The sequence below is a fragment of the Diprion similis genome, chromosome 3, assembly GCF_021155765.1.
Source record: "Diprion similis isolate iyDipSimi1 chromosome 3, iyDipSimi1.1, whole genome shotgun sequence".
Taxonomy (NCBI): domain Eukaryota; kingdom Metazoa; phylum Arthropoda; class Insecta; order Hymenoptera; family Diprionidae; genus Diprion; species Diprion similis.
The window spans coordinates 8,762,915-8,774,997 of NC_060107.1; the positions used below are offsets into that span (position 1 = coordinate 8,762,915).

Sequence of the window (12,083 nt, forward strand, 5' to 3'; positions counted from 1 at the left end):
CGTTTCACCCTGCAGCGCTTCTACTTGCAGGTATATTAAAACACAAGTACCTACTTTTTTTATGGCTCCACCGAGTCGAAAAGTAAATTTACACGTGTTATATCCGCCTACTTTGTACTCGCTTTATCGGTTAATCTGTGTCCTTAAGGGACTCACGGCAGCGAGCCAGACACTGTTATTTTCATATATAATATCTTAAATTCCAGCGCTACTCACTGCAGAACAGATTTTTTTCACACCTCTTCTTTTTTTTGTCATAGATTTTGCGTGTTATCGTTAATGTAATGGAAGGAAAATCTGTCTCCAGTTTATTTCGTTTTCGGTGTTCCGTCAACGTTGATGATAAATTCATTGTCTCCTAACAATCAATCACAAAACCAAATTCAAAGTCTCACTAAATTCGACAACAAAAATTCTTCTGCAAGGAAAAATCTGATTTTTTTTCACCGATAAAATCGTTAGATCTGTGAATATGCGTGATATATGTATATTCGCGGCGTGAAAAACCAGAAAGGTGGAGAAAAGGAGGTCAAGGGGTGGACGTTGGGTATGAGAAAAGAGCGCCGCGACGGCTGGGAACGCCGGGACGTAACTTTACGAGCTGCGGATTCAGCACGCCGCCCAATTACACCTTTTTCTCAGTTCTCGACGAAGCACGCTGCCGCGGCATCGCTGCACCGTCTTTTAATGGGCAGTTAGTTCCTGCCCAGCTAGTGTCTCCATAATCCGGCCATTTAATTGCCGGCACCTATTGTGCCAGGACGTTGCGTTGCCCGCCCTCCGTCTGCGAACAAGGGAAACTATACACGAATCCCTACAATTCTCCCTGTGTAATAATTATATTAAATCTACGTTGAGATGAAAATTGAGCCTTGTTAAGGAGGCTGTAAAATTACTACGAGAAAAATTGCAGTGCGGAACAACACGGGTCAACGAGACAAAATAAAAAAAAATTACACCTAAATAAATAAATTTTCATTCTATTTATGTCGAAAAATGAAAAATATCTTTGTTTATTGATTAGGTATAAGGTTTGCATTTTTCTTTTTTACATTCATCGTTAACACCGGTTAACACAAATTTTGAATATCGGTTAGAGTGGTGGAATTTTGATTTCTTCCACGTAACTAATGAAAGAATGAATAGTTTTATTAATTCACAGATTCTCATAAAAAAGTGAGATGAGCACGTAAGACTACTCAAATTGTAAACTCAAGGGTAGATATCAACTTTTCATAAAAAAACTGTCTTAAAAACGATTAAGATTCTGAAAAATACACGGTTTATTTTCTTGAAAAAAAAATTATTCCCTGCGATATCATTGAATCGTTTTTCTTCGTCACGTTGCCAGAAAAAAAAAATCCCGATCACGCGAATTTATGAAAAATAATTCTCTCAGTGAAACATTGAATTTCAACCGAGCATGAATTAAACCTCATTGGAATAAAAGAAATAGGACCGAATAACGCAACGTTCGCAGAGCAGCCCTTGAATTAAACAAATCAAAAAAGGGGAGGGGGGATGGAGGCAAGAACGAAGAGTTTACTCTGAGCTACGAAGGTACACTTGAAGCGACCGAGGTTGAGGTTTGTTTTACGAACGGAACACGAACTCGTGTAAACAAGTTATAAAAACGTCGCTTGGTTAAAATGTAAAATATTCAACCGTTAGTTTATCGCTTGTATTAATCAGCGGGTTGCGGCGTTGCGACACGCCATATTCCCTCCCCCCCCCCGCGCCCCACCCCCGCCAAAGTGCCTCCCTCCCCTCTCTTCACCCCACCCTCTTCGACCCACTCACCCCTCGTCCATTTACATTCATAATTTATACATTTGTTTGAGGTGCCTCATGTGCATGAGGATAGGAAAACCCTGGGGAATATAAACCGGCGGGTGTCCGCCATGTTTAGGGTCTAGGTTTGGCTTTTAAGGTGCGTAGGTACGCTAGCTGAAAAGAATTTTATTCGTTACGGTTCAGTCGTCAGTATTTACCACATTTTCTGGTTACTCGAACATGAAATCAGTCTCTTTTATTTCAGTCACTAGTACTCGCAGCGATCATGACCAGAAAGAAGAAATTTTCTGGACAGACAAACGTGAAATTGATTTTCACATTTCACCTGGAACTATAATATTCCCTCGGTTATGGTGAAAAACTAAGAGGGCCACGTGACCGTGAGTAGAAATTTTTAGAATAAGCTCCGTTGTTATTCCGAGCTTCGTTAGGAGGACTTGAGAGGATAACGCGTCCGGTGACTCGTATAGGCTAGAGGAAAGAGTCGAATCGCGTATATAAAAGTTATTAATTTTTGTTCGGGGGTCCGCGACGGGGTTCGTCCGCGTACATAGTTTGGGCCCCTCTCGGGCGTGTCAGCGACGGCTCGCGTCGTTTAGTTTCGAAAGAAGCCTGGGCCTTACTTGTGAGACAATGGCCGCCCGCGGGGATGATGTCTCCGACGACGTCTGGGACCCCCGTAGCGACGCGGGCGCCGTACATACCTCCCTCTCTGTATAGAGACGTCAGTTATCATTCCATCATTTGAAATTAATAACCCAAGCCTTGGGCCTCGTCGAGCCTCGGGCAGCCCACGATTCTTAGATTTGCAGGGTTCTACACATCCGGTTTTCACTCTTGTCGAGACACCGTGTTATCGTCAATTTTAATATGAACAATTGCAAGATGAGTGATAATGGAATTAAGAGCTTTCTTGAATCGGTTATTCAAGATTTCCATTCAATTTTTGAATCATCTTTTGCATAATTGGACTTCTAAGATATCAATGTTGATTTTTTAAGAGGGATATAAATAAAGAGAGTGTTGAAAATTCCTGTTTTTACAGAATAAATGTAATTGTGGGAAGATTATGGGGAAGAGAATAGTGGAATTCGGTAAACCATAAGGTTTGGGGGTCGCTAGAAACGAATCCAACGTAAAAATTTCAAAATTCAAAATAGCGGATCCAATATGGCTGACAGAAAATATAAAAATTGATCCGATTCGTTTGGAATTTGTTACTCGGGGTTTAGCGGGGTCGCTGAAAACGAATCCGAAATCAGAATTGTGAAGATCAAAATGGCGGGTTCGATCTTATTTGGTGACCCAAATTCATTTTCGAGCCATTCCGATCTCTCTTACGTTTTCAGTCGACCATGTTAGATCCACCATTTTGAATTTTGAAAATTTCTAAGATCTGACCTCAGTCTTTATATCGGGGACCTCGAAAACCCTTTTATACCCAATTTCAAGGAATTTAACTGTAAGGAAAAATGTATGCTTCAAAGGGTTAAAAAGTGTTGTATATCTAACGATATCACGTGTGAGTGGAGAAAGAAAAGAAGTTAATTTTCCGAGATAAAAACAGCTACAAAATGCAACGAATATTTCGTACAAGGTGAATAATTTTTTTATACCCTGCTTTCGAATATATTTTTTTTCTTGTTTCTTGTTGAATGATATTTTCTTAATTCATTTTCAGTAAATTTTCAATAGAATAACTTTTTAATAACTCGCTAGATTTCACGTGATGTCATTAAGCGTACTTCAAAACAACTAAAACTCACTGAAAATCAGGCGTAATAGTACATAAAGTCATTTAAAGTCGCCCCAAAATCTGAACAAGTCACTTCAAATCGCTTGATAATAAATATAAAATTATTCGAAGATTTTTAAAATCGTTCGAAATCTGTATCAAACGTTATTTGTACATTTCATAAAAGTCAAGCAATAATTAAAATTCGTTTTAAATTCTAGAAAATTACTTCTAAATTTTGAATTATCCACGTCTGCTTACGGCTGAAGAATTTGAAACAAAAAGCAAAAAAAAAAAAAAAAAAAAAAAAAAAACCAATAAAAAATTACAACCACCGAGAAAAAATTCCCGAGCGATGGTTTATTCACACAGCCGAAGGCACAATGGCAGAATGGCCTGCAACTCGACTTGTTTGTTGCTTATTATACGTATAAATTTTCTTGCACGAAATGACGACCATTGTATACTTAGAAATAATTCAAACAGCTGGATATACACTTATTATGTGTACAGATATGATCCATCGGATTTTTTTCCCTCTTCTTTTCATTATATATATTACATTTATACGTCGCTTCATCGCTGCCCCGTGATAAATATCAATAATCACGCAAGCTCCCTCGTTCGTTGGCGATAAGTGCCTAAACGATCGCGTGGAAATGCGATGATACTGCGGCTGTTAAAGAGTCGAATTCCGATCTGTTATTCCCCGTCCCATTCGTATCCCGCACTTCAGAGATATCGTTTTTACAACCCAATAGACGTAGCACTGTTTTATCTAATGGGCAGTGCATGTATATACGATGGATATTATAACCCGTGTACAAAGCAGGATAACTTCAAGCCTGTATTCATGATTATATTATATTATATTATATTATATACTATCTCAGAGTGAGATTATGTAACGAGATTTTATAGCTTCGATTTTACTCGCACCTCGGAATGTCTTGCGATTCAATTTTTATGTTTACTTTTATTTTTACCATCATCCTCGGAGGGTTGACTCAAACTGGTCAGTTTTTTCCTCTCGAAATTCCAACGGTTCAAGATAGTCTCGTTCGATGAACTTGGGGATTTCGAATTACGTATTGAAACATTAGAAAAAAAAGAAGTACTAAATAATTCTCGGGATTGCGGAATATTTCAGGAATTAAAATTATCCTAATCAATTCTTTGATTTAGACTTTAAACTGGAATGAATTGCGAATAATTATGTGATAAAAGTGCTTCGAAAAACAGAATTGATGGATTTCTTCAAGCTGAAGAAACTCCAAGTTTCCCCTTTTCGCCTGTTATCTTATATATATAGATAAAAACGAACACTTAGATTCTATGCAAAACGTGATTGATACTTACGCCCTGTGCCGATTTCGGATCGTAGAGAAGAATTTAGGGTCCGTCCAATTCAGCGAGTCCAGTATCCGACCGATGAGGTTAATCGTAGACGGTGAAATATAAAAAATGATAAGAAAAAAAAAGCCGAATGAAACACTTTGTAGAAATGAAAATGTACTGAAAAAGATATACGCGATAGGTCCCGTCTATTTCACTTACAGAAGATGGATCCTGGAACAGAGAAGAAAAAGAGGGAAAATAAGTGGCGGAATTTTTGAAAGCACGGAGGAATCTTACAGCTTATATACCGCATGATCCCACAATATATCGGGCGGGATCAGTTCCGTAGAAAATTACATGCATACCTGTACAAACATAATACAGCGTATAGGAAATGCATGAAAAATGCGGTTGAAAATAAATAAATAATAATATGTTAAGTAATAAAAATGCGAATTTGCCCTCCTCGAGACTCATTATCCATAAGCAATAATTAGAATGTAATTGTAGCGCCGGTTATAGAGTCGGAGTCGAGATTCCTGGCGTCCATGCATCATCGCTGCATATACGAAGAAGACGTTCCTCCTGCGATCAATAATTTGCTATGCATGCCTCGATCCGAAATTGCATTTAATTTGAGGCAGGAGTTTCAGTCTCGCGATACCCGGCATAAATATAGATGTACTTATTAAAAAGCGATTTTCGCCTGGCCGTGTCTTCATACCCTCCACATATGCGGGGTAGGTACGTATTACGTAGATACACCATTCGTAATATCCTTGTGGACCTGATAAGCCGTCACGATATACCAACATTCTTAGAAAATTGCAACAAGCGTTATTCACGTGTGTAAAAACATCGGAATATTATAGTTTTTTCCCTGACTTTGGCACGTGTCGCATAATCACCACCGCATTCCACCGCACGTCGTCGGAGGGGATGCTGGAGCTTCAGGGATTGAGGATAAATTTCATACGCGTACAATCATAAAAGGTTTGCATTTCACAGCCGGCGAAACCGCAATTAAAAGCGTCGAAAGCAGAGGTGAACGATAAATCATATCGCTCCTCGAGTATAGAGTAAGGGTGTAAAATAGGGATGTAGATTAGGGGTGTTTAAACACGCACGGGGAAACCAACGGTTGATAATTGCCGCAGGGTGAAGATCGATTCTTGACTGGCAATTAAAATCATCACCGCGTTGATCGGAAGCTTTATTATAATTCAATTGCTGTAGTTTGTATTGGACGACAGTTCAGACGAAGGACTTTTCCGTTGAAACCAAAGTCGCGACGGAAATCTTGTAGCGACGCAGCGATGATCAGGAGACTCAGATGATCTATAAGATTAACCGATTCGCCGATCTCACATTTGCCGATTTTCCTGTAGCTTTCTGCTACTATAACCTGCCAGATCGCGGGATGGCTTAATGGTATTCAAATTTATACGCGGTCGTTTATTGCCCACGATATGGAAATTTTATCGCCAAGGCATGGTTTATAAATATCCCGCGATCCACGAGTAGTCGACTTCCACGCAGTTCGCAGCCCACGGATACTATTCCACTTTTTATTTTCCTTTTAATTTCAGCACGAATTTAATGTATGTATATAGTATGATGGCGTTTCGAAAAAAAATAATTTGCAATTTTCCACCCCCCGAAAAGTTCGTTTAGGTCAAAAGAAAGATTCTGTAAAAAGATGAGCTTTCTACATTGTGTGGAAGATCGCGTTCATTTGATTTTTTATTTTTATCCAATTTTTTTTTTAAATTTGTGAACAAACACGTTGTAGCACTTCAGTTATCATTTCTTTCATGACATTTATATTCAACCGAAAAATGACGATCCATAACACAACGATATATCAACCGGGAATCTTAGTCACCTAAATCAAAAGTTCATCTTGAATTATAACTATTTTATAAGATTGAATTAATAATAAAAAGATTGTCGGATCCACTTCTCGAATATCAAATCAACTGGAGACTTAATATTACAAGTGTGGGTCTACTTGGTGACGTAAATTGATGTTACGATTAATGTAGGCAATAACAAACATTTGATTCACGGTTGTCCATAAATTTGAAAAAATTCATAAAAGTAAAAATTCAACTGAGCGTGATTTTCCACATAACGTAGAACGCTCATCTTCTGTCAGAACCGAGGTCAGAACCTTTCTTTAATAAATAAAAAAAAAAAAAAAAAAAAAAAAAAACTTGTTAGGGGGTACTAATTCAATAATTTTCCGTCCAAAAAATCTATTCAACAATCCAAACGATTTCTCAGAGCGGAAATAAGTGATGAGAAAATATGCAGCGCGATTTATCGATAAAGCGATGAAATCTTACAGGCAAATCGTCTTCAGAGCAGCAAAAGCAGCAGCAGAAGCGACCCAAAAGAAGGTGATTTGATCAGCGAGAGGTCGTCGGGCGGGGTCAGAGCGTGTAAAAATTATAATCAATCAAGACCGCAATGGCCTAGCAGCGGGTCGCGTAAGGTCGGCGTGGCGGTTTACGGTGCAAAAGTGAAAGAGCCCGCGCAATTACGCGCGGTTGCGCGGTAGTTGCAGCATCTGCGGTCTCAACTTCTGCGGGCGATTTTGCGCGCGGTGAACGGTGCGCATCGAGGTTCGCGACTCCCTCGCTTTGTTATTAAAAGTCGAGAGAGAAAGGGAGAGAAAGAGAGACGGTGAGCTGGATGTTAAAACTCCCGTGGGAGCGGGCCGACGCAGTCTTGCGGCTTGAGTTCGCCCTTCCTTCCTTCCTTTATTCGCATCGTTTATAGCTCTCTTCCCCCGATCCTCGCCGATTCTCTTCCTCCGCATGTTTTTTTGCTTCGTCTTTATAGGTGTGTGTGTGTGTGTGTGTGTATTTATACCTCGTTGCCAATGGTCGCGGTGTGCGTCAGCTTCGGGGTAGACGGAGAGAAGAACCGTCCTGGACTTGCACGGGTAGCGGTGAACACGTAGTTCTGCTTTTATGTGTATATGTGTGTGCATGTACGTAGCTACCTCGATCCTCGTTCTATCGCGTAATTATCGTAATCTTCCTTGGGAATAATCTTCCTCGATATCCGGCCGCGTTGCCAATTAGCCTTGCATGAACGCTTGGAAATTTTTTTTAAAGACGATACGGCTGGCAGATGCGGTATCGAAATACGAGCATTATATCAAACGCGCACGCGACTACTGTCAACGATTTTATAATCCGAATGGATACCGAGTCTTTAGATCCGAAGGAGCGTCCTTTAAGGTGGGGGTCAAAACTTTGAAGGATCATGGTTCGGAATGGCTGGTTCGAAATCTTGATTTTTGAAAGTGTCACTGGAATTCATTCCAATTTCAATTACCTTTTGACTGTCCTGTTGAAGCGTGACCGATCAGTCGTCAGAGACAGGACGGTAGTTTGTTATTTTCTCGTGCAACATGACCTGACACAAATAATAACCTTATAAAATACAGCTGTCCGGATGTGTGAAGCGAGGTCGAGAATGTTCGGCATAAAGCGTAATATCGGTAATATTACGAGGAAGTTATGCCGTAATAATATCAGATCGCATACAACGCGGTGAGTCTCCACCGGAGAGATTTTATGAGGCGTGAGGGTGAACCAAGGAGTCTTTACGATCCTCTCGACGTCGTCGCGTCCTGCGGGGATCGAGGCGTCTGGAAGGTAACTTCGTTCTTCGACTGACGATGATCTATTTTTTAAGGATAAGGACGAAGGCCTTGAAGAACTTGCAGAACTCGTAAGAAGTCCGGGTTATGATTGTAAGTTGGAAACATTGGTTTGTGGTACATGGATGATGATTCTTTCAGAAGTCTAGTCTATGGTCACAATTTCTCTATTCGTACCGTGGAGGTTTCTTCGGAAGAGTCGATGACCCGAAGTATCTAAACCAAAACTGAGTTTGGAAATGGAACTCGAAGTACATTGCAAGTCCATTCGACGCGTTCACGTTCGTTCTCATGGGAAGAGGACTTGGCGGAAGAAGTAGCAGGTGGTAGGGATGAGGGATTTTAAGATTCATCTCGCGACTCGCCGAACCTACTCGAGGCCTCGGTCGCGGGTTCGGTTTTTACCGAGTGGCATGGCCGGCCCGCGGAGGACGGTTGTATCATCCCGAGGATGCAGCCTAGCTCGGAGGTGCAGTGAGTGAATGGCTATTAAGATAGTAAGGCAGGCCATTAATAACGTGAGTAATGAATCGTCCTGCACGGAAGTGCGGGCCCGAGTTGAGATGGCATCGAGATAGGCAGAGTCCTGGTCCTGGTGTCGCGCGTCCGCCTCGCTCCATTCATAAGGGGCCTTCTGCCCAAAGAGTTGAGACACACAATGAGCACAATACGGTTTCGGACGAAAGGACGAAAGGAAAGGGGATACGAGACGGGCCCGAGAAGAGAGACAGATCTCTGACCTCCTCTACTCTTTCTTTTTCTACTTCTACTTCTATTTCTCTTCCTCTCTTGCCGCCATTGTCAGTCCCGGAATGATAGACGACGCCTGCCGCCACAGAATTTTATCAGCTCACCGTTACATGTCGCGGCCGAACGGATTCCTCGCCACGCGGGTCACATCGCCGCCATTTATTTATCACGTACAGAAGAGGATTACAATCGAGATGGAGAAATCGTCGAGTGGAATCGGCAATTACACCATTTACGACACGATTCAACATTTTTTATACACTTTTCAACCGTTATCATGCATTGCGAACTCGTTCGCCGTTTCTTTCGTACCTGCAGAATCTGCACGCTGGGTCGACAAAATGGGATCTTTTTTATCCATACATACCAAACCGTATCGCACATCCGGTACTAAATAAACGGTGCCTCGGAAATACTGTGAACGACGATTGCCTTAGTTGGGAAACCGGGCTTCCTGATCCTGATCATCGCTTCAATACGTCGAGAAATCGACGCTTATAAATGCGTCTAACGGAAAATTGATCGATGTTTACTTTCTCTCTTTAGTAAAATGAATTGCAAGTATAGACTCGGTTTCTTTTGCACAACACGTCATTTATGAATCGTATATTAGAACGATCGAGTTCTAACTGCGGTCTGTGGGCAATTTTACTTTTATAGTACACTGCAATTTGCAGTTTCCCTTTGATAATGGCTCAGTTGTGCGTTGAGACCGGATGTGAAATCGGGGTTAAAAAAATACCGCAAGCTTGTAATTGGAAAAATGATTTTTCCTTCTTCTTTTCAGATCCATTATACCTAAGCCATTGCAAACATTTGTCGTGAGTAGAACGCGAACTGATAAATTTACTGTCAAGACAAATTGCTTCGAAAAATTGCACCGGTTAGAATGAGATTTATCTGGAAAATAGTGATGAAAATTTTCAGACTTCAGAATCTGATCAAATCATTTTAAAATGGTTACGAATCTAATGGGTTCGTTTTTTTTTATTCCACAATGGCTTATTTTTTTGAGAATATTTACATTCTTTACAATCCTACAAATGGATTTTTTTTTCATCGCGTTGTTGCCGCCAAATGTTGAATTTTTCGATACTGCACAGATATTAGAATTTTTATTGAAAACCAGTAATATCAAATCTACTGTTTTCGAATCAAAAATGATTAGAATAGTTAATGATCGATGAAACGAACGAGTTTAGCATAATTTTAACCAACCGTCATCGTGATGCAAGATTGCAAGCAGTTTTACGGATAGAAAAAAATCGCCTGACCGTACTTTGAGCGCGTTAGTATAATTCGATGAGAAACGATGCCAGCTGATGGTGAGCTTTGCCATTCAGCGAATAAAATTAGAATAGAATGATTATAGCAGCATGGGGTGGAAGGTGGAGGAAGGGCGAGGGTGGTCGGAGACAATATTCGAGTAGCGCGTGGAAACTGGTGCGGAGTTATCTCGTTTCACTCCAGTGGGCCGTGGGCGGATCCACCGCGGATGGAGAGCTAATAAATTGTTTGTTGTAATTAAATGAGTTTCGGGTAGTCTCGTGTAGGGTGGGCGAAGAATGGCCGGGGCGAGCGAGTCGGTCGTCTAGGCCACGCGGTGTGCGCTGCGCTGTGCTGCGCTGCGCGGCGGTGCGCGAACGCGATGCGTAGGTGCAGCCTGCGCGCACACCACACCGAACACCGACACGCACGCACTCGCGGGTTGGGTCTCTCTACCTATATAAAGGAATAAAGATGAACGGCCTATGGACGGGCCGCTATCTGCGCCGCTGGAACAGAAACACGCTCGCGGCGCGACAGCTCCTGACAAATGACGGGCCGACCCGACCGACCCGGGCGCCTGCCTCTTCCCCGTCGGCCGCCCCGCAGCCGCAGCCGACGAGGACGAGGACGAGGACGAGGACGAGGACGAGGACGAGGACGAGACCCGGCGCATGATTAAACGAGGAAAACGAAATTGAGTGGCGAATAAAACGGGGCGCGGACCCCCGCCTATTAGTCCCTCTTACCCTCCGACTCTCGCGGGACCCAGAATTTAGCCACTTGCACTAACCCCTCTTTGCGACCTGCATGCAGTGCACCTCGACCCCTGGGGGTGTAGATGGGAGCGGAGAAGAGAAGGGTCGCAATATCGAATATTTGCAGAGGGGAGAATCTATTTTGAAGAATCTAGGAATTTGGAGAGTCGAAGTGAAGGGAAAATATTGTCGAAATGTTGATAGGTCCGAGTGTAGAGAAGACTGAAATGTAGAGAATTGCGAGAGTGGAAAGTGGGGTGAAAATGTAGAGTGATTAGAGAGTATAAGGATCGGAATATGGAGATTTTACAGCTAGGCGAGAGTCTGTTTTATAGAATTTCGAAATGAAAAATCGGTAGAATGAACGGTGGGGGTTGGAATGTAGTGAGGTCGGAAAATAGAAGGGTGACAATATCATCGAACTTTCAAAATTGCTAAAATCTATTTAGTAGAATTTTATAGTGTAGTAGAGTAAAAAAAAAAATAATCAAACGAGATTAAACGTAACGACGTTAAATTGAATAAAAGAAAGATAAATCCAATAGACCTTCAATAATATATACCAAAAGTAATTTGATTTGTTCGAAATCAAGAATCCTTTTTCCAACAGTCTATTACTACCAATCAACTGCAGTTATTACAGCTACATCCAATATCACATAAGTTTTGTCCCGACATTGTCGTCGATAAGAAACATCACTGATTAAAAATAATTGACTCGTAGCGTCTATTCGATCTGCATTTTAATACTGAAGGTACATACCGA

At 41.5% G+C, this 12,083-nt stretch overlaps 1 protein-coding gene across 4 annotated transcripts in view; it reads right to left on the bottom strand.

The window, feature by feature from the left end:
• LOC124404390 (ankyrin repeat domain-containing protein SOWAHB) overlaps positions 1-12,083 on the bottom strand; it is a 122,843-nt gene that overhangs the window by 35,359 nt on the left and 75,401 nt on the right. For all 4 annotated transcript variants that reach the window (XR_006929003.1, XM_046878480.1, XM_046878479.1 and 1 more), the window contains one exon: positions 5,087-5,098. Coding sequence is in view for 3 of the 4 variants with exons in the window: in XM_046878480.1 (XP_046734436.1) it covers positions 5,087-5,098 (12 nt within the window). In the remaining variant the exon portion in view is untranslated. The remainder of the gene's footprint in view (positions 1-5,086; positions 5,099-12,083) is intronic.